Source organism: Lynx canadensis, chromosome A1 (genome assembly GCF_007474595.2).
Source record: "Lynx canadensis isolate LIC74 chromosome A1, mLynCan4.pri.v2, whole genome shotgun sequence".
In the NCBI taxonomy this organism is placed as follows: Eukaryota; Metazoa; Chordata; class Mammalia; order Carnivora; family Felidae; genus Lynx; species Lynx canadensis.
Genome location: NC_044303.2, coordinates 51,374,580 through 51,402,526, shown reverse-complemented (window position 1 = coordinate 51,402,526; position 27,947 = coordinate 51,374,580). Strand labels below are relative to the sequence as shown.

Below are 27,947 nucleotides of genomic sequence, written 5' to 3'. Positions count from 1 at the left end.
TCTTGGTTTATCAGTTTGCCACTCAAAGCAAAACCACCAAACAAAACAAACAAAACCCCTGTTGTTAGCCAAAGCACAGGTAGAGCACTATTTAAGATACATTCTACAGAAACTAAAATTGAGAATATTTTAAATCTAATGTGATTAACCATAGTAAAATTTGTGATTGTTTTATTTACTGAGTGCTCTAATAATGCCATAAATATTTACATCAGTGGAACGCTATTTACCATGTACTTACTATGTAAACTATCTTATTGCCAGAGTCTCTGATCTCATATTTTATACTACACCACTATTGGAATGGATTTTCTCTGTGTCTTTTTTTTTTTTTTTTAAACCCCCAGTTGTTGGAAAGTGCAATTTTTCCAGCACTTTACCTGAAGTTAAATGTTCACATTTCATGAAACAGTTTAAAACTTTTTCAGCTCCATGTTGCTATCTTATGGCCAAACATCTTTATTTTGCAGAATTTGAAGATGAAATGCCAAATGAAGACTAGGGTTACAAATTCAAAACAGACTTATTACAATGTCTCATTGATTAACTATACAAATTACTCAACAATAGTTCCATCTTAACTGCTGCAGGTTTATTTTATAACCAGACTGCATATTTGTAGCAACCTCTTCAGAAGGATCTACTTGTAGTATTACAGTATACAGCCAGTTGTGTGTATGCATATATGTTTTTTTTATCAGGTTTTATGGTTTTATAACTGAAACAGTTTCATCTCTTTACCACCAAAATGAATTTAAAGTGTAAGTAAGTAATATCAAATGGTGCTGTTTTATGTAGAGTATTGGTTTACCACTGACTAATTCCTGTACACCCACAAATTCTCCCTTCCTTTGTCCCATTAGTCCCACTGTCCCTGTCATTTAATCACCTCACCATACACTGCTTTTACTCTTGCTACATAGAACCACAGTCACAGTCTTTTAATACGTATATTTTTCTCTTTTTCCTTACCCTGTTTGTCTTCCACGGAGAAATTCACTATATTAATTGCTGTGTCCTAGCTTACCTTTAAATACATTGGTGGTACAAACTATAGGATGGTAATAGGTAAAATTGCCTAGACTATGACTTTTTTATGGGCGTGTGGAGGTTAACAACTGTGGATTCATTGTTAACAGGAATGAGTTCTAAGATGGAAAGTTGGAGAGCTTCTGCCTGATTGAAAGGAATTCAGAGAAGGTTACAGAATCCATCCTGTTCCAGGGAAATTTTGATTAGAGTCAAACTAGAGTATATGAGGCTTGTTATATGTTAGTAAGTCTAACATGTGATCCATAAAACAGAGTAATTTGTTTCTATATGATCATATTTCAAACAGATACCTGGATTAACATTTGTTTCAGCTCTTTAGTCCCTTACGTAGAAAAACATTGTTTTGTAGTACTCCTAGTTAGGAACATCTGAATTGTTCTGCAGATCAATCTCGAAATCTGGCTTGAAGTGACCAATGTGAAAATCCGAAGGCCCGCTGATAAACATCTGTGTGTATTTTACACCTATTTTCTGTTTAGAAAGGCATGGTGTAACCTTTGTAACTTTTGAATCAGGCCTCAGTTTTAATCCCAGATTTGTCATTAATTAGGATATATGGCTGTTCATAAATTTTATAATCACTTTGGCTTTAGTTTTCCTTATTTAAAAATAGGATTGATAATTCCTGATTTTATATATGTTTGTATATACATATATATTCCTTGCCATTAGAAATCCTCCATGAATACTAGCTTTAATTCTTTGAATTGAATTCTTTGCTTTCTATTTTAGAATTATCCAAAAGGCACAGATTTGAGATTTGTTAATTATGTAATTAATTAGTTGATTTTTATAAAAGATTGAAGATGTCAGCCATTTGGTGGTGGTAAAACACATGAGCCTTATTTTCGATCAAACTCCAAAACTGCTCTACTGTTTATTAGTTTTGACTGGTTACTTAACCCTTCTAAGCCTTGGTTTTCCCAGCTGTAAAGTGGAGTCACAATACTGATATCATTGGATTATTGTATTGATTTTTAAAAAGCAACAATAGTAAATATTGATTGAGCACTTTTTATATATTATTTCAATTAATCCTCATAAGGACCTTGTGAGGTAATGTATCATTATTGCTTTTTTATAGATGGGAAAGCTAAGACTTAAAGAAGGCCCAGTGTCCTGTTGTCCTCATACTAGCAAATAGTACAGCCAGGATTCTAGTCGAAGTCTCTTAGGCTTCAGTGCCCAAAAGTACTTCTCCACTGTGCTATTTAAATTTTCAGTGTTTAAGCACAGAGCAAGTGGATAGCAAATTGTAGTTGATAACTGCTTTGATGTTTAATTTTAGTGATTTTGCTCAAAGTACTCACAGTATTCTGTGATATTTTGTGATATGCATGGCTCTAAGATTACCCAAAAAAGTGGAGATTAAATAAAGATTAAAATTAAGAGTTAAAGTCCTTTAATTCCTGAATCTCCTTTTCTCTATGTATGTGCACAAATATGCGTAAATAGTGTAGAGTGTGTGTGTGTGTGTGTGTGTGTGTGTGTGTGTATGTATATATATATACATATATATGTATATATATATATTACTTTAGATACATACCTGTCCAAACTTTATAGCTATTATAGTTTCAATATCACATATCTATGAACACACTCATATTAGGGGAAAATGCAGATATGCTTCTACCTAAATGGCCAATTACAAGAATATTCAGACCTAATTATTTTTCCTACAAATGTGAGATTAATTTTATTGCTGCTTATTAACACTTTACTAAATAAGGAGCTTGAGCAGAATTAATCTTGCTGAATTTCACTTGCTGATTCTTGAATTGACACTGAATTTTTGGCTACTCATCAGGTACCTTTTTTTTCTTTGATAACCTATAAATTTCTAAATTATTAGAAGCATATTTAATTTTTTTGACTGACATCAAATACCAGATGCAGATATATATTTTAAAAATTCTGCCACTACTGCTGATAATGATCAAGAACTTCATCTCTGTTTTTTTACTTGTGATGTTTTCACCATCTGTAATAATTGAGATTATTTTCAATAGTTAGATACAGGTTTGTTTAGATAAACTTGAACAAAATGTTTCTGGTATTTTTTTTACCTTTAAATAACAACTACTATTTTAATCACTGTGATTTTAATCAGTAAATTACTAGGCTTTTTTTTTCCTCCTTCCCTGATGCTATGCGTCTATAATGGAATTTGTGTCTATATTAATCTCTGACTCAAGGGAGAGGGCAAAATGCTAAACTCAAAGGTAGAATCTTCTAATTAAGCATCAATACATCTGTATAAAGTAGAATGACACTTGTAACATTGAATTTAGTTAAGTCTGGCAAAATCATATGAACACAGTTTGTTTTCTCTATTAAATTAGATTTGGTTTTAATAATTAGATATTTTTAACCAATTGAGATAAAGCAGTAAAATTTCTATACATCTGTTATCTTATTTAAATTGGTTTTTAGAAGATACTTACTCCTTTTGTTTAGGCCCTGTCTTTCCTGTCTTTCCAAGATGAGGAGTCTCTGAACTAAGATTGTATTCCATTTTGGACAGATGAAACAAAATGTTGTGGTTTTTTTTTTCTTTTTAGCCCATTCATTCTTTCAGATTTGATTTGGCAAACCCACATTAGATAATTTAGCAAAAGAGGAATCACATTCTTTATCCTATTATAGTAAAACCTCTCACTAATTCAGAATTTATTATACTTCAGATGCAGTATTTGTTATCTTCTTTGAGTAAAAAATTCAAAATAATTTCTTCCTCTGAATTTTCAGGGTCATACTTATAAGGGGAAACCTGTCTAAAATCACTAGCTTTTCAAACCAAGGGCTCAAGAAATGAAGGATTCCTTCAGCGTGCCTTCAGCCTCTGGGTCCAGCAATTAATTCTTGTATGTTAAAGGACTTTTATGTTTATGGTACATTTTTATGTAATATAGGCCTATTTTGAATTATAATGTAGGTAACCACATTTTATTTATTGTAGCCTTTAGTTTCATCCATAATCTGTACTGCTTGAAAGTATTAAAACTGAATTTTTACCCAAATATTCTGTGATTAAGACCTTTTTAGTAAGTCATCTGAGCCAACCCATTCTGTGTTATTCCGAATTAGTGAGGTTTTACTGTCCTAGTGTTATAAAGAGTTTAAAGCTTTTTGAAATGATAGAAAGTTGTTTAGTTATAAAAAGAGAAGTCATACTTTAGGCTAATCTTGTCTTAACTGGATTATTACTAAAAGTTAGAAATACTAGATTAAAAAGAAAGGATAACATTGAACATAAAATGGTTTGATGTTATTCTGTCTGGCATTTTAAAGTGGTCAATAAAAATTCAGATTTAGTTAAAAATGTGTGTCTGTGGATCCACATGTGTATCTGCATATTATACACACTTGTTTAATGTTGCTATACCACAAGAGAGTGGTTTAGACTAATCAGCCTTTTGAAATTCCTTCTAGAACTAGATGTATTCCGTGTACAAGGAATTTGAATCTTGATGATATAGAGGTCATATTTTAGTGATGTGTAGTCTTAGATTAGGAAAAACAGAATTGCCTCCCTTATTTACACATTCCAAACTAAAGTTTTATATTCTGGAATGTGGTTTTTATTTTATGGTCAGAATGCCAGAATATTCAAAGTCAAATGTAAAAACTAGGTGGGGAGAAGAAGGCCTGAAGCAAGTTTAGGGGAGGAAATTATATAAAGAAGGAAGGAGGAAAGAAGAAATGAAACAGAAAGGTTTGGGTGAGAGTGGCATTGGGGGCCAGAAGAAGACCACAAAGTAGAATGGCTGAGGGGCAAAGTGGGGCAGGAAAGATGAATAAGAGTCAGCCATTAGATTACAGTATATTGGATAAAGCTTGTTGGTCTTTATAAATTTTTTAAAGTTCAATTGAGTCTGTAGCAGTACTGATGGACAGGTTAGCCTTCTAAGATGTTTGGGAAATATAAGTCATTTGCAAGTTGACTAGGAATATTTTTTTAAATGGCTAGTACTAACACTATCACTGTTTAAAATAATTGTTAAATGACTTTGCATGCAGTTATTTTTAAGCAAACTAAAATTTCCCATGTAAACTATTTAGAATTTTGTTATGTGTGTAATTTTATGACCCATTTACATTGCATAACTGACTAGCTTAATAGGTTTTATCCATAACTAGATCTTATCTCTGTTTTTATTGATTTAGTGATATTTGCAAACAGAAGTATGTAGTATATCTTTTCAAAATTGCTTCTTTGCAGGTAGATTCTTGATCTATCCCTTCTAACAGCTGCAGATTCTTCTTGCTTGTTTCTCTTAACATTTTTCTCTTGTTCTTCCATAGTAAACTGATTTAAAATCTTATTTTGAAGATGAATAATGGCTTAATTACAAATTATAACACTTACAGATGGAAGTGGAGAACGAGGAGAAAAGGATGCAAGCAAAATCACAACATATCCTCCAGGCTCTGTGCGATTTGACTGTGAGCTCCGGGCGGTACAAGTCAGCTGTGGATTTCATCATTCAGGTAGCAGCTGGAACTTTAGGGTATAAATGCATTTTTACAATTGTGCTAAGTAACTTATTTGCTTAGTTTTGACAAATGTAGTCTATTAAGTGTGTGTTAAAAGCAGTAGTTTGGCAGTTTCTCTCAAATCTATAAAAACTTTGTATTTATTACAGACTCTCTTTTAAAATCTATCTTCTGATGGACTTGTGTTATAATTCAATTAATGAAACTCCTGAAGATGAAATAATCTCTAAAATCTCTCTGGACTCTAGGAGCCTGTGTTTTTTATAACCTAATCCCATGTTTTGTTACTGTTCGATGAAAAATGTGTATCAACAAATTTCTTTATTTTTTTAAAATGTAGAAAATCATTAAATTCTTAGTCAGTTATTGACATGTGACCTGTATTGCCTAGATTGTACTATTCAACCTTAATAAAAATAAAAAATGTTAAATTCTTTCTTTGGTACTAAATATATTTCCTTATTTGATAAGGCATTGACAGATATTAAAGTTCTGACATTTCATTGATGTTGTGCATGATTGTACAAAGCTCAAACTCATCTGCTACCTATAATCATCCTAGATGTAAGAGAACAATATTTTCTGTGGAATTTTCTACTCATTATTAAAAAGGTTTTACAGTTGGTTCAAACCTATTCCTTATTAAATATTAATGTTATTAAAGGGCCTTTATAAAAATTTTAAATGTTTTAAGAAAAACATGCATTTTTATAACCTACAAAAATATTTTACAGAACTAAAATTATGTTATCTTACTAAATATAAATTGTGATTCAGTTATCCATTTTTTTAAAGTTTTTACTTTAATCACGTGGTGCTCATATGACAAGTGCATCTCTTAACCCCCATCACCTATTTCACCCATCCTTCCACCCACCTCTCCTCTGGTAGCCATCAGTTTGTTCTCTGGAGTTAAGAGTCTGTTTCTTGATTTCTCTCTCTCTCATTTCCCTTTGTTCATTTGTTTCTTAAATTCCACATGTGAGTGAAATCATATGGTATTTGTCTTTCTCTGACTGACTTATTTCGCTTAGCATTATACTCTTTAGCTCCATCCACGTTGTTGCAAATGGCAAGATTTCATTCTTTTTTATGGCTGAGTAATATTCCATTATATATGTATAGCACATATTCTTTATCTATTCATCAGTTGATGTCAATTACCCATTTTTAATAGCTTTCTATTTTAGTGAATATTATACTGCTTTCAGTATTGTGATAAAAATATAAAATGCATATAATGAAAAAACATAAAGGTCTGTATATTGGTTTCAGTGGTTTTAATGGAAAATGGAGATGTCTACACATTTGGATATGGGCAGCACGGGCAGCTAGGACATGGAGATGTCAATTCCAGGTACTCTTTTTGTTTGAAGATACTTTTTTTTTTTAACTTTTCTTTTTTCTTTCTAAATATATATCTGTACACTTGAAATAGTATTTTTATACCACTGTTTTGCAAAATGTGGCCCATAAATTATCGGTGGATCTTGTGGTTGAGTGCTTTTGTGGGGCTAAACGATTTTGTGGGAGTGGATTTTGTGGTTGAGTGCTTTTGTGGGGCTAAACGATTTTGTAGTTCCAGGAGAAAAGTTGATTTACATTTTATACATTTAAAATATCAGAGTGGCTATGATTATCACAAAATCCTAGTATATTTTTAATAATCATCTTTTTAAAAGTTGTTCATGACAATAGAAAAGGCAATGAATATCCCCAAAGTGCATTTAAAAAAATAAGCAATAGATGTATTCATATTCCTTGATGTTGTCTGTTTTGAAATCTTGGTCTAATATTAACATGAAGTCATTCAAGCGTTTGAATAATTTTCAAACAAAACCTGTGGTCTCTCAGAGAAACTGCTTTGGCTTACCCAGCATAGTGAAGAACTGATTGTGGTGGAGACTACCAGATGTCACCTGATACTCATTCTTCCCTACTTCATTTGATAGTAGAGTTTTAGTTGGTGACATGACCATGCAGCTAAAGACATTTGCCTACCTCCATTTTAGCAGGATATGGCCTTGTGAATTAAAGTGATTTGTGCAACTTTGGAATCATGCTGTTAAAGGGAAGAGAGGGTACTCTTCCGTCTCTTGTTCTTCCCTCCCAGCTTGCTGCCTGGAGTCCATGGATGGTGGCAGGAGCTGGAGAAGTCATTATAGTGATCATAAATTGGAAGCCATGTATTAAGAAAAGCAGAGCTACAAGATAGAAATAGTCTTGGTTCCTGATAACATAGAACTGCCATATCAGCTCCTTACAATAAAATAGATACATACCTGAGAGAAATGAACTATCATGTTTAAGCCCCTATTACTTTGGCTTTCATTATAGCAGCTGAATCCATATTCTGCTTAATATAGTGAGAGAGCTTTTGGTCAAAAGTGTAGAAAATCCATCTTTATTAGTTCAGATCTTCCAAGAAGAAGTTGCTAAGACAGGATTAGATGTGCAAAGGGTTCACTGGGAGAAAACTCCGGTGGAGGATAAAAGGGGAAAGAGCAGAGAGAACTGTCAAACACACATATATAGGTCTGACCCCTGTGAAAGGAAAAGAGGGAAGAAGGATAGAGTAGGAAGTGTCTAGATTGAAGTGCAGTTCTGAGAGAGTTTCAGACAGGCATTGGGGTGTCCTCAAGCTGAGGTTGCCTTTGGAGGAGCCCCAGATTGGGCAGGAGGGCCCAGTATTATACCTTCTTCATGCTTAGACACAGGCTGGAAGCATCCCTGGGGAAGAATGGCCTCATGGAGCCAAAGGGACATCATCTGAGGCTGTCACTCAGCTGTGCTCCCTGGAGCAGGTTGTCAGAGATCTGAGTGATTCACGTACATGGCTGCCCCACCATTGAAACGAGGCTTATTGATCAAGTCTGGAGATAGATATATGGTACTTTCAGGCCAGACTTGACTTACCAATTCATTTTGCCAAAAGAACCTTCTTTCTTTTTTGAATCTTTACTCTGCCTCATTCTCCCTTGTGGTTATAAGGTATCTGCCAGAATCAACGGGACCTATATGGTTTCTCATTCACAATTAGTGAATTATGCTAGTCATTAAATAAAATCCAGGATTTTCATTTTATTTCTGAAATTACTCCATTACTGTGGCAAAGATGTGATTATTGCTGTTTATATGGTAAAGCCCAGTGGTTCTTAATCCTGGCTGCACATTGGAATTACCTAGGGAACTTTAAAAATCCCATGCTTGTATCCTGCCTCTGTATTCTATACTCAGGAAGTGTGTGTTGGGAGGTGGGGGTAGGGTGGGAGGTGGATGGAGGTGGCAAGGGCAGTGCTGGATAGGATCAAGAGTTTTTTCTTAAGAGCTCTCCAGATTCTAATATGTATCAGGATTAAGAACCACTGTCTATCCTTAGAGAGCAAGGTCAGATCCATTTGCAGTGCACACAAAATGGGTATGAAATGTAGTGTCCTTAGTTACTTTGATGAATGTTGTTGCTAATGAGAAGAGATGATTAAGGTATCATTGAGTTTAATTTCTCACTAAAAACACAAGTGTAACATATATTTGATACTCTTGTCAAAAGATCTGTAAAACTATCACAACTTTTTTTCTTTTATTTAATTCTAGTGCAATCAGCATAAAAACTATCACAGTCTTAATGACAAATATTGTGCTTGGAAAGACAGCAAAAGGTCTTTGGCAGAATCAGTTCATCGAGTGTCACTGGATATAGCATTTGGATATTGGACATTGGACATGATAAAATATCAGTGCCTTGCAGGGTTGAACAGTTACTATCACAGGTGTTAGAAGGCAACAGATGTTTTGCTTTATAGTCGGATGATATCAGTGATATGCAGAGACTGAGTCAGGGTTGTAACTTGACTGGGGAAGAACTCGGCAACTTTTTTGTTCTTTATTGGGGCTCATGACACAGAAGAAGACGGTTTGTCGTCATCATCATCATCATCATCATCGCTGTTATTGAACTGGTGTTTATTTTGTAGTCATGATATAAGCTGAGAAGGGTGCATTATAGTTAGACATGATGGACCATCAATCATGTGCAGCAGGATGGCATTTCTTCACAAGTCATACTTTATACTTGGATGCCATTCCACAGAAAATAATTGGCAAATAGCTGTATTTCATGGTCTTGACTGAGTGGGAGGGAAACAGTGAAAATCATGATTATAATCAAGTCACAGCCCTCAAGTAACTGTGAAATATGTAGAAGGAACCACATAAGCACAAGATTCTGCTACACTACATTGAGGTGTAATGGTTGTTGAAAGAGAAGGTGCTCTTGTCAGCTTTTAAAATGAGAGGTTACCTAAAAACATTGTCTTGTAGACCTGATTTTATCAGTGAGCACCATCCCTTGATTTTCAGTGACTTGCTCAGGTGATAATATTATAGCAGTTTGCTGAGTATTTTTGAATAGCTTGAATTTATCATCTTCACAAAAATATGATAGGTTTAAGTGTTGACAAAATATCAGAGTTTCTTAAGACTTAACTCTGATGGAGTTTGCTTTCACTGCTCAAAATGGTTCTTTCCCTACAGGTACATTTTCATTCCTGGCTCCATTGATTGAGTTGTAACTGGAAGGTTGTAACATGTGGTGTGGGAAGAGCTAAACTGGGTAACCCAGTGAAACAATGCCTACACACTGTGCCTGGTGTGTTAAACAGAAATTAGTCAAAACTTTCTGTTGTAACCACTCTAGTTACCCTGTTTGTCTGGGCCCATGTGGGACTTGGAAGGCAGGACACAATACCTGTGGTATTGATTCAGAGATGAATTAGCCACTTCTATGGAGGAACAGTCCCAGGAGGAACAGAGCCCCTATAGCATACATGTTAACTACCACAAAGAAAACATTTATAGGTATTTAGTTGAAATAAAGTACATAGTTGGGGGTTATTTTTAAAAGTTTATAGTAATCAAGTTCTTTTAACTGGAATTTATTGTATAGCACACATTGATTATGTGTGGTTAAAGCAAAGTAAATATTGTAGTGTGCATTGTGGTAAAGATTAATAAAAATGTTATTGATTCTCTTTATTTAATGTGTTGTCTTGGCAGAATGACTGAGTTCATTCTCCAGTTTGGGTCCTGATTCTATCACTTGGTGCCTATATGACCGTGGCCATGTTTCTTAACTTTCCTTTGTCTCAATTTCTTTCTCTGTTTAATTGGAGTAAGTACATTTCCTTCAGAAGGTTGTTGTGAGAATTCAGGAGGATAATGCCTGTCATTTAGTATAGGGCCTAGTCCATAGTAGGTGCTCAGTGCTGTTAGCTGCTGCTTTTTAAAGTGAATGTCAGAAAGTTTGTGAGAGCTTTTCTATATTCATTCCTGCCATGAGTCTACTAACCCTCTTTTTAGTTTGTTTATTTTGTTCAGTATGCTTCTAAATGTCTGAATTCTGTATTCTTTTTAAACCATTTACAGTAAACTTAAACCTGGATATTTGCAAAGAGATTATATAGTTTAGATACTTTAATTCTCTGTTTTCCAGTAGAATTTTGATCATTCTTATAGTATTTTTGAGTTTCATCTTTTTCTTGCTATCCTGACTGCATTCTGCATTAGTATACTTATTACCCAATCATAGTATCTGGAACCATTTAGACAAGGTTGAAATCTTCATCTCCTACCAACTATGTGACTGACTGCAGTTTACTAGACCTTGGTTTAAATATCCCATAGGATTGTGGAAGAATCAATTCAGTGTATGTGAAATGCCTAGTGTGCACACATGCATGCAAACATACACACGTGATTTTTCTTTTCTGTTCTTGTGTTTTCAAAACAATAAATGGGCTCACTAATATTATGGAAAGAGTTCAAAGACTATGTATTAGAAGGTCTACTACCGGCTCTTGGGAAGATGCTTTGAGCTCTTCAGATCTACCTATAGAGTTATTTTGATAATCAGTTATACAGTTTATGTGAAAGTGCTTGGCAAAATTGCAGATAAGTTAACAGATATAAGAACGTCCCCTTCATTCTTTGTTAGTGGACATTTCTGTTAGAGAGCATTAGTTCACTGTATAACCCTTTGAATGGACAGTTGTCTTTTTGGCAAAAGTCTCTATAGCTCAGAGTTGAAAACGATTTACCTTTCACTACTATTCTTGGCCATGTTACTCCATCCTCAAGTCAAAAAACTACCGCTCTTTTGAGGTAAGATCATTCTGTTGTACTCCCTTTTATTACCTACCGTTCAGTCGTTGCCTTTCATTCACTGAAAATTTAGTATCTGGTTCACAGTGTTTTCTGTCTCTGAGTCTTGTCCCATTCATGAGTGACTTCAGTATCCGTGAGAATGGTCCCATACACTATACCTATCTTGGCACCTTGTATCTAGTAAACTTTACTTCCACATTCATGGTGGTTATTTCCAAGACCCATCTTGGATCAAGCATAGCTCCAACTCTGAATTCCTAAGTTTATAAAAAGCTCATAGTCTGATGATAGCTTTACTTTACTTGGCCTTTGACTTTATCAGTACTTCATTCCCCACTACACTCTACGTTTTTACTCTCTCTGACCTTTTTTACTTTTTCTACCCAACTTAGAGATTGTTATGGATTTTTTTCACCTATACTCTTACCAGCAACCTCAGTTTTTTTGCCCTCTTGGTCTTGATAATAGGGCATGGCAACACTTCCTGCATGAATCAATCTATCCATATTTTCCATATCTAACTTAGACTTCTGGAAAAAAGTAAATGACCATATATGTGCAGATTGTTAAATGATTTCCAGATTCAACCAGGTCTTCCACAATGAGCAGTAATTGTTCTGTTTTGTGGTTTGGGACTATTTGGTTTCACATCTCTTGAATTTGATGAAAGATATGGGATCTCTCTTCAGAACAGTAGGTATAAGAATATATACATAAAAGTTGGCTTATGGGGCACCTGAGTGGCTCAGTCAGTTAAGTGCCCAACTTCGGCTCAGGTCATGATCTCACGGTTTGTGAGTTCAAGCCCCGCACCAGGCTCTGTGCTGACAGCTCAGAGCCTGGAGTCTGCTTTGGATTCTGTGTCTCCCTCACTGTCTCTCCTCCTCCTCCTCTGCTCGCGCTCTGTTTCTATGTCTCTCAAAAAAAAAAGTTAAGAAAAATTAAAAAAAAAAAGTTGGCTTATAAATTTAGGAGGTTCACGGATGTCCTGAAGTTCACTCATAGGCTTTCTAGAAATCCTTTGGATCTGAGTTAAAACTCCTGGTCTAGATATTTATTTGTTCCCTTTACCATCCCTTTTTTGTAATCTTCATATTCTCTGCTTACCCATTTCCTTCTTCTCTCAGCATGTGACTTCTGTTCACATCACTACAAAAATAAAAACCATTAGGTGGAAAATTCTTTAGCCCACCAACTCTACACACCTACCTGCATCCATACTATTTCTTTGCTCCTTTTCATGTTACTTTGAAAGAAGGACCTGTTCTTGTCCATGCTATGAAGCCTTTACCCTAGGGATCTAGTTCTGTTTCATTTCTCCTGTCTAAACTGTATCTTTAGCCTTTTTATCTTTACTCACTCTTGTAAACTTAAACACATTTCTGTCTTCTTAAAAGGAACAAAGCCTCATTGAGCTTCATTTCCTCTTTAGCTGTTGGTTCTCCTTTCTTTTTTCTGTTTTGGGGCAGAGATTCTTGAAGAGGTTTTGCATAGTCTCTGGCCCCACTGTTAATGCCTCGTCTGCTGTAGTGTGCCTATTTCCACCAGAGACTTTTTCCTTGCTAAATCCCATGGTCACTTGTATGTGTCTCTGGAGTGTTTAGCATGTACATTATATCCCCCTTCTTGAAACTTTCTCCTCCAGTGACTGTCTTCGTGCCACATTTTCCCAGAGTTCATGCTTCCTCTTTGTTATGTCCTAGATTGCTGTGAGCTCTTCTTCCTCTGTCCGTCCATACCTGAAGTGTTGGAAAAAACTCATGATGAAAATTAGGATCTCTTCTTTGCTCTAATTGTCTTCCTAGATCTCTCATTCATTTTCATAGCTTGAGTGAATGTTACCACCATCTACCTTGCTGCTTAAGCAAAAACCTTACTGCCAAGTCTAGTCAGTTCCGTTCCTTACACAGCTATCATACTCATTCATTTCTTTGAATCCACACTGTTTTTAGTTCAGGCCTTTATCATAACTCATCCAGATTATTGTGAAATTTTCATAACTAGGTTTCCAGGTGCTAGTCTCACCCTTTCCAACTCAGTTTTCATTGGAGCCTGAATAACCATTAAAAAATATACTTTATGTAATTTTTAAAAAATTTGAAGTATCATAATTGTCTGAAACAGAGTTCCTATTATGTGTCAACTGTTTCTACAGTGATTATTCTAATTACAGATAATGATTACTAAAAATGGTGAATAAATGGTTAGTAAAGTGATACAAGGTTGGGGACAAGGATGGATACAGTGGATATGAGGGTTGTCATTTATTCAGTGTTAACTGTGTGCTGGACACTGAGCCAAGCACTTGATGTATATAAACTTCTTTATTGTTCATAGGAAGCCTATGGGGTAGGTACTAGTTAGTACTTTCCAACATGTTACAGAAGAGAAAACTAAAACACAAAAAAAGATGAGTAACTTGCTTAAAGTCATGGTCACAATGCTGTTGGAGCCAGGGTTCACACCCTGGCCATCTCATCTAGCTCTAGAGTTTAAGCTTCTAGACACTGTTGTAGTGCCTCTCATCGTATCCCACTCTGATTTCATTAACTACTGTATTAAAATCTAAAATTATAGCTCAGTAAAAAAAAGGTAGGAAAAAGAGTATAAAATTGTTTTGTATAGTTCCTGTTAAAGCTGTGTATGATTTTTATTTCACCCAACAAATATTTATAACATGACTTTTGCTATAAAAGCAAAAGTAGCACCAGTCTTTGAGAAAAGACAGAGATTGTGTGTCCATAATTAGAGTAATAAATTTAGGAAATCTTTTTAATAATCTCTATGAAGTCAGTGATAACCTCTTTTACATCTTTGTGGATCTAGGTGTAAACAGGCATATAGTACCTCAATAAGTATTTAGTAAATATACTATTAGTGCCTTTTATGTCTTCGATTCCTTATTGCAATGTTTATTTATTGCTTTTTATTTCAGTTGAGGCCTGTAAGAAATTGACTTAATTTTTTTTTTTTTTTAACCTAGGGGATGTCCCACCCTTGTTCAAGCACTGCCAGGCCCTAGCACACAAGTTACTGCAGGCAGCAACCACACGGCAGTACTTTTAATGGATGGACAGGTCTTCACATTTGGAAGTTTTTCTGTAAGGAATTTTTTAAGCATTAATAGTATTGCATTGTACCATTGCCTTACAATTTGTCTGTGTTAGCTGTTTTTTCTGGTTTCAGTGAAATTCTTGTGTTATAATTATTGCATATGCATATTTCCTGTCTCTACATCTAGCACACACAAGACCTGAATGACGTTACTTTGAAATAACTTTCTTCTCCAGGATAGCATTAGAATTTATTAAATTTAACAATGTATTAGAGTTGGACATGCTTATTCCAGGTCAAAATTCTTTAAACATTCAGTAGAGCTAATTCTATCATTTGGAAGCGTATTTCCCAACTAGCTTGCACAGATTGATTTTTCTTAACCTATAGAACTGTTTCTAACTTAGCACTTCTTAAAGGCCTAGTTTTCTTAATAGATTTATTTAAAATTATAGTTTCCTTTTTCCTCTCCTTCTCTCTCTCTCTCTCTCTCTCTCTCTCTGTTTCCCTCTGTTTGCCTGTTTGTTTCTCTCTTTTTGCCAAAACATCAAAAGAGTAAAAAATGCTCTGAGAGTTTTGTATAGTTTGGTCATAATAGAGATCAAGGAAAAGCCTCATAAGACTTTAAGCCTCATAAAACCTATACCATCTCTGTCATGGGTAACTGTTTACAACTCTATAACCTAAATTTCTGGGTTGGAATTTTCAGCTATTGATTTTTCAAAAATATGAATGTGAACTTTAAGAAAAAATCTTTTCGGGCACCTGGGTGGCTCAGTCGGTTAAGTGTCTGACTTAGGTCATGATCTCACGGTTCATGAATTTGAGCCCCGCATTGGACTCTCTGCTGTCAGCATGGAGCCTGCTTGGGATTCTTTCTCTCCCTCTCTCTGCCCCTGCCATGCTCTCTCACTTGCTCTTTCTCTCAAATAAACTTGAAAAAAAAAAAGAATCTTTTATTTGGAAATAATTTTAAACTACAGAAAGGTTGCAAAAAGTAAGAGTAGTACATAGAACACCCATATACCCTTGAGCCAGATTCATCTATTGGTAACATTTTGATTTGCTTTATAACTTTTACATACATGCTCTTATTGTCCCTTACACACTCTGTGGGTGGGTGTGTAAAACTTTTTTTTCCTGAATCCTTTAAGAATAACTTTACATATATTGTGACCCTTTACTCTTGAATGCTTCAGTTTATATTTTTTTGATTGATCCAGTAATTACTTTTTGACTTTTTTTTTGTCTCCTCTAATCTATGATCAGTCATTGCATCTGATTATCATGTCTCATTAGTCTCCTTTAATCTGTACCACACCCACACCTTTTCTTTGTCTATTATGATGACATTGATGTTTTTGAAGAGTATAGTACTTTTTTTTTTTTTTTCCTAATAAAATGAGCCTCATTTTTGTTTCTCTGCTATTTTCTCATGTTTAGATTTCAGGTTGTGCATTCCAAGCCAAAATACTATGTAAGTGATGTTGTGTTCTTCTCAGGTATCACGTCTGGAGGCACAAAATACCCACCTGCCCTTCATTGGTGATGCAATTTTTGATTACCTGGAAAATGTTTAATTTCTCTACTGCATAATTAGTATTTTTTCCCTTGAAATTAATAAGGAATTTATGGGTTGATTCAATTAAGTGAGTCCTATTAAAAAGACAGTTGTAGGGTACCTGCTTTTCATGCAGTTTCCCCCTAGATTTAGCATCCCATCCTTGCCTAGACCAGTCTTTACTATAACGGTTGCAAAAAGATGATTTTCTAATTCCAGCACGCCATCACATTTACCACTTGGCTCTTTGCATTTTAGTGTAAGCAAGAGCCCATCTTATTTGTTTCATACAGACACATGTATTTGTATTTTTTTCATTACTGTCCTTAATTATTTGGTTGCTTCGATTGTCTCGTATTTCATCGATTCAAGTCCCTTCAAGCTGGCTCCTGTGTTCTTGTGATATGCCCCTTTATTTTTGGGAGCATTTCCTTATTTCCTGGCATAACAGGATGTTTCAGGCTTACCTGTAAGCCTAGAATCAGCCATTTCTCTGAGAATGCAGGTTTGTTTTAGTGGGGAATAGGATTAGACACCCAGTTGAGCACTAGGTATATTTATTGCTATGGGGTGTCTTTATATCCCCAGTACACATATATGTACATATATCTATACATGTAAGTATTTTAGAAATCATAAGCCCATACCAGTCAGTACCTCTAATTCCATTTCATCCCTATAGGCGTCTTTCTTAACTTGACCCATTCCATGTTTGTTTTGTTTCCTTTTTCCACAGTAAGAATTTTGGCTTCTAACAATATCAATACATTTATTTCTCATTCAGTCAGTCCTAAAATATGGGTAAAATAGTTTCATATTTGATTTTCCCCTCACCACTATAAACACAAACTCACTGAAAGGAGTTCAGGATTTTCTGTCCCTCTCGCTCCTGCCCCCTTTTACCTGTGTCCCTCCCCAAAGCTAAAGGTATAAAGTCAAGTATTGTGTTTATAAGTCACGTGGGTTTTTCTTCTTACCCCAGTTCAGTGGAATTATGTTATTCCTTTGGAATAGAATTGGATTCATTTGCTTCAGTTTGCTTTTTGTTTCATTTTAAAAAATAGTTAATATTAATAAGAATAGGTACAAATAACAGATTCTTTGTGAAGAGCAGCAACAGCCAAGGATTACCCTTCTTCCCCTTGTTTCTGAAAACAAGCCCTTTTTCAGATCCATTTGTCTCACCCTGTCCTGGGGCAGGGGTTCATCTCTGTAAAGTGAGTAAGATCTGATGTCAGGGGCTAAGGGAGAAAGAGAGATGACCTTTCAGCATGGAGGAGATCACTTCGTCCTCAAACAATGAATGAGGCTCCCGAGGGGTGTCAGCAGTAGTAGAAAAGGGGCAGATGCAGAAGACTGTTACACAGTGGCCTCCTTCTTCTCCCTGTGGTAACAGGCCCCCTAGCCCTTCCTGGGAACACACAGGTTAAAATGCTGACGCCTGACATGTCATGCCCCCTTTGAGCTCTCAGACTTCCAAGGAGAGAGGCTTGTGGCCCAATGCACTGTTTCAATTTGTTTTAGTTTTAGGATCCCTCTTCTCATATCCTTAGGTGTAATTTTATTTTTTGAATATGTAGAACATTGACATGTTTCTAAAAGTTAAGTTATGCAGAAATAGTATATACTCTGTCAAATGTCATTTCCCCCCTATCCGTTTTACTCCATGCTTGTAAGTAATAAACTTCATTGTTTTCCAGTTTATCCTTCCTGAGTTTCTTGTAGGATTAATAAATAAATAAGTACACACATATACTGTCTACATCTGCATTGTATAGATACAGGTTTGTGTGCATATATGTATGCGTATGTATGTAACACATGTATCTATAATTATTTCCCCTTTATTTTTCAAAAGGTAGCATTTTATATATGCTCTTCTGCACTTTGCCCTTTTTACTGTACTGTATTTCCTGGAAATCACTCCATGTTCGTAGAGATCTTCCTTATTCTTTTTTTTTATTTCTGCATAGTACATTGTACATATATACTATATTTTATTCAGTCACTTTCTTATGCTTGGACATTTAAGTGCTTTCCAATATTTTGCAACAAAACAATAAATACCGTTAGAGGTGTATCTTTGAGGTAAATTTCTAGAAGTAAGGTTGCTGGGTTGAAGGTTAGTGCCTGTGTAGTTTTGTGAGATATTAACAACTCCCTTCTGTTTTGTATTCTCGCCAGCAATGGATGAGAATACCTGTTTCTCCACAGCTTTGCCAACACAATGCACTGTCATGCCTTTTAATTCGTGACAGTCTGATGGGTGAGAAGTGGCCCTGCACACTTTGAAGCCTTTTTCCTGTAGCTGGTGCTGTGAACCTTCAAGCCCTTAACCTACATTTAGTGTTTTGACATTAAGGGTTAGGTTTTCTCTTTGGGTAGATGATTTTACCAGTGCTTTTTCCAAGTCCTCTGTACTCCTCTCTTCTTCTCAAGCCCCCCTTTTGCAGGCTTCACCCCCTCCAACTTGCAGTGGCAGGTGGGTGGAGAAAATGGTTGGAATTTGTTTTATTCCTCTGGTTACAGGTGACTTAAAAGTCAGCAGATCTGCTATTTCCTAATACTGCTGAAGGCTTGAGTGATGTGTGGTTTTCTTTGCCCTGTGTATTGGTTTTTATATTGTTTTGCGGGGGAGGGGGGATTGTGAATGTTAATATTTGAAATCAGACAGCCATTATTGTCCTCTACCCCTAGAAGTTCTAGTTGTGAACTTTCATGAATTTAAATATGGTTTATGTGTAGCCATATTCTGAATGCCTGGGGTTGTCCAGGCATCTGTTGTATTTTTACACTGCTTTTCTTTACATTAGTTGGTTGATAGTAAGGGAGTAGATACTTATTTCGGTAGTTAATGACAAATAGAATTATTTTTCTTCTGAAAGCATAATGTCCTTGAATATGATATATTTTGCTCACTGTTCACATTCTTATGGGGTTTTTTTTGTTTGTTCTGTTTTTTTTTTTTTTTTTTTTTTTTTTTTTTTTTGTCAAAAAATAAGAACAGACATTGAAAGAAGCTGAGAATAAACATCAGGGTTTTTTTGGCTTCTGTGTTCCTGTGCTTGCCACTTTTCCCTCTCCTGGCTCAGCCCAGGGATTGAAGTTCTGTTGCTTTTGCAGTCACTTTGTGGCTGTGGTTTCTTGCTATGATGTTGGAGTGATAGAACTCACTAGAAACCTAATAGTTGGGGTGAGAATTAACCAGGCTGTTTATAGTGCTCCAGACTCCCTTGTTCTTCAGCTTTTTTGCTAATGGTTTCTCATTCCCATTACTTACAGACAATGATGCGCTGGAAGTCAAGATCCAGCATTTTCCACCCTCCAGAGGGTTTTTGGAAGGGAAGTTTTTGTGGGGGGAGGGCCAGCTCCTGAGCCTGGGGTGGATGAATGTTTACCTATCCACCATCAGCATTCTTTTATAGCTACTAGCTTAGTGGAGAAAGGCTTCCTCTTATTTTTTAAATTAAACTCTTACCTAACCTAGTACCTGTGGACAGCCATAGTTTTAAATAAGTTAACAATTATTTACTTAAGATACCATTCCTTAACATTGTTTCTGCTGTTTATCTTGAAACATAAATGAAATAACTTACTAACACATGATCATGTGAACATACTTAATTTTCAAATTGTATTCACAAGTTGTAGTATTCATTATTTTGGCTCTTACTCAAATATTTTCAGACTGTGATTTTATTTTATTTTTTTCCAATGTTTATTTATTTTTGGGACAGAGAGAGGCAGAGCATGAACGGGGGAGGGGCAGAGAGAGAGAGGGAGACACAGAATCGGAAACAGGCTCCAGGCTCTGAGCCATCAGCCCAGAGCCTGACGTGGGGCTTGAACTCACGGACCGCGAGATCGTGACCTGGCTGAAGTCGGACGCTTAACCGACTGCGCCACCCAGGCGCCCCTCAGACTGTGATTTTAATAGTGACTTTCATTGTATACTGTCAATATCACAGTGATTTTTTTTCAAAGTGAATTTTTTAAATGAACAATTTGTAATACTAATTTTTTTTAACATGTTGTATATTGTACTTTCCATTTAAATGTAGGTAAAGACAATATTTCAGGAAGATTTCTTGCATGGAAAATATTTAGCTTTATTATTGTTTTTTAATAATGCATTTTGTGGCTTATTAGGAGTAGAGTTTCTAAGAATAATAGAAATTATTTTATTTCTTTATAAATTTTGGTCCAAATTTCACATGAATGTCATTAATAAGTAAAAGTACTAACAGTAAATAAAGAATAATTTTTCATAGAGCTATTTTTGTCTACTGTCTTCTTAATTTTATAAAAAATCAGATATTTTTTTATCCAATAATGTTATTACGGTTTATTTAATTTTTTAGAAAGGACAACTTGGCAGACCAATTTTGGATGTGCCATACTGGAATGCAAAACCAGCTCCCATGCCTAACATTGGATCAAAATATGGAAGAAAAGCTACCTGGATAGGTGCAAGTGGGGACCAGACTTTCTTACGAATTGATGAAGCACTTATTAATTCTCATGTACTTGCTACATCAGAAATTTTTGCCAGTAAACACATAATAGGTAATATCCCTAAAAAACGTCCTTCCCAAAATCATTTTCTTGATTGATAGTAAATGATTCATCATCTTTCCTTATCATTAGATAAGTCTTAGAGCTTTTTGTTTTCTTTCTGTTTGAAGAAATTTTAAAGAAGCTTCTAAGTGTCTGTGTTTATATGAGTATTTATAAGCTAGGGAGTCGTGGAAATATGAACCAAATTGAAGTAGGATAAACCCTGTGTTGGAAGGAGGAATTTTTGTATATTAGTTCTGGTTAGGTAAATGGTAGAAATTAATTTTTATGAAAGGTTATGTAAGTCAAACTTTGAAGTTCCATCTGTAGGTATCAATCTATACTTGTGTCTGTGATACCATAAATAATTATATAATAGGGTAATATAGATTTTAAGAGCATGTGTTGTGGATTTAGACCACCTGAGGTTTTAGTCCTAATTCTATTACTTAAAAATGTTTAGTTAATCTATTTTAATCTCAGTTTTGTCTCATCTGTGAAATGGATGTAATAATAATACTTACCTTATAAGTAATACTTAATTTCTAAGCTGAGGATATGTAAAAGGGTAATGCATTTTTAAGATGTATAAATATCTTTCCTCAAGGCTTGGTACCTGCTTCTATGTCAGAACCTCCTCCATTTAAATGTCTTTTGATCAATAAAGTGGATGGGAGTTGTAAAACTTTTAATGACTCTGAACAAGAGGATCTGCAAGGATTCGGTGTGTGTCTTGACCCTGTGTATGATGTCATTTGGAGGTAAGCTCTGTTTATAAAATAGAGTGGTGAATAAGTTTTGATCAAATTATACTTTTGTGGTGATGTAAAATTCATGTATAAGCAGACTTTACATACATGAGTACTTTCCTATTTAACTGTGCTTCCTGGGACCTTTACAGTGTAGTGCAGTGATTAAGGCAGCCAGGCTGCCTCGGTTTATCCCACATCCACAATTTGCTTTCTGTGTCAACTTGGAATAGTTATCATGGCTCTATGTGCTTCACTTCTCTCATTTATAAATTTGGAATGATAATAGTACCTACCTCATAGATTGTTAGGAGGAGTGAAGAATTTAGAGCTGAGGCACATAGTAGGTGCTATAGAACTGTTTGCCACTGTCATTATATTAAGCACTTTTACTTTTAAGAATTCTGTTGTTATTTTTGGTCTTTCAGCAATCATATCTAAACTGCGTAGAGCTCATTCTTTTTTCATAAATATTGAATTATTACCGACTATGTAGAAGAAACTGTGCCAAACATAGTACAGAATAATTAAGGTAAATAAACTCGCCCTTTATGAATGCACATAACAGAATCCCCAAATTGGTAGAGAAATGTCGAAATGTATAGGGCTACCAAACTCTGGAAACTGTAAAAATGTAGAGAATGGATACAGATACACTAGAGACTCAAGTTATATTGTATTTGTTTAAAATTTATTATGGTGCTTTATATACATAATGAGTAAAGAAAAGTGTTGTCCCTTTCAGCAACTCTAGGTTTGAATACTAGTAGGAGGTGTCCCCTGCATTACCAGAGTGACTTATCACAGGACTTACCTCCCCCGCCCCGCCCCAATCCCTTGCATTGTTTATTTGGCCAACATAAGTGGACAGGAATTAGATAAATTGAAAGGTTTAAGTAGCACCTGTAAGGAAAGGCAAAAGGCTTTTTCTGTCTTCCTTCCTCTGCACGTGCCTGCTTTCATTTCTATCAGCCAGCCACGTCTTAAGAGGCCAAGCTATCATTCCTAAGGCTGCATTCAGAGTGAAGTAATTATATTGCTTCCCAGGTTGCTGACCAGCATAACTGTCTTACTTGGACACTTTGTGAGAAGGTCTGGAAGCCAGAATTGAGTAGTGCTTTTCATTCTCCTTGGCAGCATTACATAGGATAGATTAGATAATGAGAGACTGCAGGTAAGTAGTCTTATAGTAAATCTTACGGAGACATGAAATACTAGGAATCAAAATTAGAGTGGTCATGTGGGATAGCATGGAGGGTATAGAAAGGCACATGGTGTAAAGATAGACTAGTCATTAGTTATTTACTGATTACAAGTCCATACACAAGAGACTTAGTTACCAAAGAGCAAGCACTGCTATCTGAGTGTGGTTTTGATTTGTATTTCCCTGATGAGGAGTGACATTGAGCATCTTTACATGTGCCTGTTGGCCATCCGGATGTCTTCTTTAGAGAAGTGTCTATTCGTGTTTTCTGCCCATTTCTTCACTGGATTATTAGTTTTTCGGGTGTGGAGTTTGGGGAGTTCTTTATTTTCTAGAATCTTTATAGAATATGTATAACTTTTATATGTTTTATTTTTAAATGAAGTAAATTTGCATTAGCAAAATAAAAGTTGACAGGGTGGAATTTGTTTATGGATACATTCACTAAATTAGAAATGCATTCTCTACATTAGTTAATAGCAGAACTGGATTCTAATAGTATAACTAGAGCCATTTCCTAGAGTCTTAACAGAACTCAGAAGTGTGGTAGGCAGTTAGTTGAACCTTGCCTTTTTCACATATGGTGATAACATTGGGAGAGATGATCTCAAATGTCTCCACAGTCCTTGACCATTTACCTCTTTGTTCCAGAACAAAGATTGAGAGATGAAGAGCAGTCACTCCTCCAGTGTTTCACTAAAACAGCTGGAGGGTGTTTTCTTGTAATCAGAATTAGAGTTTTTATTCTATTATCCTGACTTCTGGCTATTTTATGTCCTTTGTGTTTTTCACTAGGGTACTTGCATTTTACAGCTGTCATAGATACTGCAGATTCAGTATTAGCTTACTTTGACTTTCCTTCCATCCAGAATGCTTCTTTTTGTCGTCTTAACAGAGAATTTCTCCTGTATAATTAGAAACTTAACACCTATAAAAAGGGGATGAATGTTAAGAATACCAATTTTATTTCCCACTTCAAAATATATACAATTAATACATGAATATGTGTTTTCATTTTTAAAAAAATTTTTTAACGTTTGTTCATTTATTTTTTTAATACGAAATTTATTGTCAAATTGGTTTCCATACAACACCCAGTGCTCATCCCAACAGGTGTCCTCAATGCCCATCACCCACTTTCCCCTCCCTCCCACCCCCCCATCAACCCTCAGTTTATTCTCAGTTTTTAAGAGTCTCTTATGCTTTGCCTCCCTCCCTCTCTATTTTTTTCCCCTTCCCCTCCCCCATGGTGTTTTGTTAAGTTTCTCAAGATCTACGTAAGAGTGAAAACATATGGTATCTATCTTTCTCTGTATGACTTACTTCACTTAGTATAACACTCTCTAGTTCCATCCACGTTGCTACAAAAGGCCATATTTCATTCTTTCTCATTGCCAAGTGGTATTCCATTGTATATAAAAACCACACCTTCTTTATCCATTCATCAGTTGATGGACATTTAGGCTCTTTCCATAATTTGGCTATTGTTGAGAGTGCTGCTATGAACATTGGGGTACAAGTGCCCCTATGCATCAGCACTCCTGTATCCCTTGGGTAAATTCCCAGCAGTGCTATTACTGGGTCATAGGGTAGATCTATTTTTAATTTTTTGAGGAACCTCCACACTGTTTTCCAGAGTGGGTGCACCAGTTTGCATTTCCACCAACAGTGCAAGAGGGTTCCCGTTTCTCCACATCCTCGCCAACATCTAAACTCTCCTGATTTGTTAATTTTAGCCACTCTGACTGGTGTGAGGTGCTATCTGAGTGTGGTTTTGATTTGTGTTTCCATGATGAGGAGTGACATTGAGCATCTTTACATGTGCCTGTTGGCCATCCGGATGTCTTCTTTAGAGAAGTGTCTATTCGTGTTTTCTGCCCATTTCTTCACTGGATTATTAGTTTTTCGGGTGTGGAGTTTGGGGAGTTCTTTATAAATTTTGGATACTAGCCCTTTGTCCAATATGTCATTTTAAGATATCTTTTCCCATTCCGTTGGTTGCCTTTTAGTTTTGTTGATTGTTTCCTCTGCAGTGCAGAAGCTTTTTATCTTCATGAGGTCCTAATACTTCATTTTTGCTTTTAATTCCCTTGCCTTTCAGGATGTGTCAAGTAAGAAATTGCTGTGGCTGAGGTCAGAGAGATTTTTTCCTGCTTTCTCCTCTAGTGTTTTTGATGGTTTCTTGTCTCAAATTCAGGTCCTTTATCCATTTTGAGTTTATTTTTGTGAATGGTGTAAGTAAGTGGTCTGGTTTCATTCTTCTGCATGTTGCTGTCCAGCTCTCCCAGCACCATTTGTTAAAGAGACTGTTTTCCATTGGATATTCTTTCCTGCTGTGTCAAAGATTAGTTGGCCATACTTTTGTGGGTCCAATTCTGGAGTCTCTATTCTATTCCACTGGTCTTTGTGTCTGTCTTTGTGCCAATACCATGCTGTCTTGATGATTACAGCTTTGTAGTAGAGGCTAAATTCTGGGATTGTGATGCCTCCTGCTTTGGTCTTCTTCTTCAAAATTATTTTGGCTATTCAGGGTCTTTTGTGGTTCCATATAAATTTTAGGATTGCTTGTTCTAGCTTCAAGAAGAATGCTGGTGCAATTTTGATTGGGATTGCATTCAATGTGTAGATAGCTTTGGGTAGAATTGACATTTTAACAATATTTATTCTTCCAACCCATGAGCACGGAATGTTTTTCCATTTCTTTATATCTTCTTCAATTTCCTTCATAAGCTTTCTATACTTTTCAGCATACGGATCTTTTACATTTTTGGTTAGGTTTATTCCTAGGTATTTTATGATTCTTGGTGCAGTTGTGAATGGGATCAGTTTCTTTGTCTTTCTGTTCCTTCATTATTAGTGTACAAGAATGCAGCTGATTTCTGTAAATTAATTCTGTATCCTGCGACTTTGCTGAATTCATGTATCAGTTCTAGCAGACTTTTGGTGGAGTCTGTCTGGTTTTCCATATATAATATCATGTCATCTGCAAAAAGTGAAAGCTTGACTTCATCTTTGCCAATTTTGATGCCTTTGATTTCCTTTTGTTGCCTGATTGCTGATGCTAGAACTTCCAACACTATGTTAGCAAACAGCAGTGAGAGTGGGCATCCCTGTCATGTTCCTGATCTCAGGAGGAAAGCTCTCAGTTTTTCCCCATTGAGGATGATATTAGCTGTGGGCTTTTCATAAATGGCTTTTATGATGGTTAAGTATGTTCCTTCTATCCTGACTTTCTCGAGGGTATTTATTAAGAAAGGATGCTGAATTTTGTCAAATGCTTTTTCTGCATCAATTGACAGGATCATATGGTTCTTTTCTTTTCTTTTATTAATGTGATGTATCACATTGATTGATTTGTGAATGTTGAACCAGCCCTGCAGCCCAGGAATGAATCCCACTTGATCATGGTGAATAATTTTTTTTATATGCTGTTGAATTCGATTTGCTAGTATCTTGTTGAGGATTTTTGCGTCCATATTCATCAGGGATATTGCCCTGTAGTTCTCTTTTTTTGCTGGGTCTCTGTCTGGTTTGGGAATCAAAGTAATGCTGGCTTTATAAAATGAGTCTGGAAGTTTTCCTTCCCTTTCTATTTTTTGGAACAGCTTGAGAAGGATAGGTATTATCTCTGCTTTAAATGTCCGGTAGAATTCCCCAGGGAAGCCATCTGGTCCTGGACTCTTATTTGTTGGGAGATTTTTGATAACTGATTCAATTTCTTTGCTGGTAATGGGTCTGTTCAAGTTTTCTATTTCTTTCCATTTGAGTTTCAGAAGTGTATGGGTGCTTAGGTATTTGAACATTTCTTCTAGGCTGTCCAGTTTGTTGGCATATAATTTTTCATAGTATTCCCTGATTATTGCTTGTATTTCTGAGGGATTGATTGTAATAATTGCATTTTCATTCATGATTTTATCTATTTGGGTCATCTCCCTTTTCTTTTTGAGAAGCTTGGCTACATGTTTATCAATTTTGTTTATTTTTTCAAAAAACCAATCTTAGTTTCATTGATCTGCTCTACAGTTTTTTTAGATTCTATATTATTTCTGCTCTGATCTTTATTATTTCTCTTCTTCTCCTGGGTTTGGGATGTCTTTGCTGTTCTGCTCTATTTCCTTTAGGTGTGCTGTTAGATTTTGTATCTGGGATTTTTCTTGTTTCTTGAGATAGGCCTGGATTGCAATGTATTTTCCTCTCAGGACTGCCTTTGCTACATCCCAAAGCGTTTGGATTGTTGTATTTTCATCTTCATTTGTTTGCATATATTTTTAAATGTCTTCTCTAATTTCCTGGTTGACCCCCTTCATTCTTTAGTGGGGTGTTCTTTAACCTCAATGCTTTTGGAGGTTTTCCAGGCTTTTTCCTATGGTTGATTTCAAGTTTCATAGTATTGTGGTCTGCAAGTGTGCATGGTATGATCTCAGTTCTTTTATGCTTATGAAGGGCTATTTTGTGACCCAGTATGTGATCTCTCTTGGAGAATGTTCCATGGCACTCGAGAAGAAAATATATTCTGTTGCTTTGGGATGCAGAGTTCTAAATATAACCGTCAAGTGCATCTGATCCAATGTATCATTCAGGGCCCTTGTTTCTTTATTGATCCTGTGTCTAGATGATCTATCCATTGTTGTAAGTGGAGTATTAAAGTCCCCTGCAATACCACATTCTTATCAACATGGTTGCTTATGTTTGTGATTGTTTTATATATTTGGGGGCTCCCGTATTTGGTGCATAGACATTTATAATTGTTAGCTCTTCCTGATGGATAGACCCTGTAATTATTATATAATGCCCCTCTTCATCTCTTGTTACCACCTTTAATTTAAAGTCTAGTTTGTCTGATGTAAGTATGGCTACTCAGCTTTCTTCTGACTTGCAGTAGCATGATAGATAGTTCTCCATCCCCTCACTTTCAATCTGAAGTTGTCCTCAAGTGTAAAATGAGTCTCTTGTAGACAGCAAATAGATGGGTCTTATTTTCTTATCCATTCTGATACCATTTGTCTTTTGGTTGGAGCATTTAGTCCATTTACATTCATTGTTGTTATTGAAAGATATGGGTTTAGAGTCATTGTGATGTCCGTAGGTTTCACGCTTGTAGTGATAT

At 35.7% G+C, this 27,947-nt stretch overlaps 1 protein-coding gene across 8 annotated transcripts in view; it reads left to right on the top strand.

Annotated features, from left to right (window-relative positions):
• Nucleotides 1–27,947, top strand: part of MYCBP2 (MYC binding protein 2) — a 283,331-nt gene that overhangs the window by 93,283 nt on the left and 162,101 nt on the right. For 6 of the 8 annotated variants that reach the window (XM_030312209.1, XM_030312183.1, XM_030312194.1 and 3 more), the window contains exons 19-23: nt 5,428–5,547; nt 6,829–6,910; nt 14,699–14,816; nt 20,692–20,896; nt 21,495–21,648. In XM_030312209.1, coding sequence (XP_030168069.1) covers nt 5,428–5,547; nt 6,829–6,910; nt 14,699–14,816; nt 20,692–20,896; nt 21,495–21,648 — 679 coding nt within the window. Of the gene's footprint in view, nt 1–3,824; nt 3,921–5,427; nt 5,568–6,828; nt 6,911–14,698; nt 14,817–20,691; nt 20,897–21,494; nt 21,649–27,947 lie in introns of those variants that run through there. The other 2 variants (XM_030312218.1, XM_030312227.1) reach the window with 2 other exon arrangements.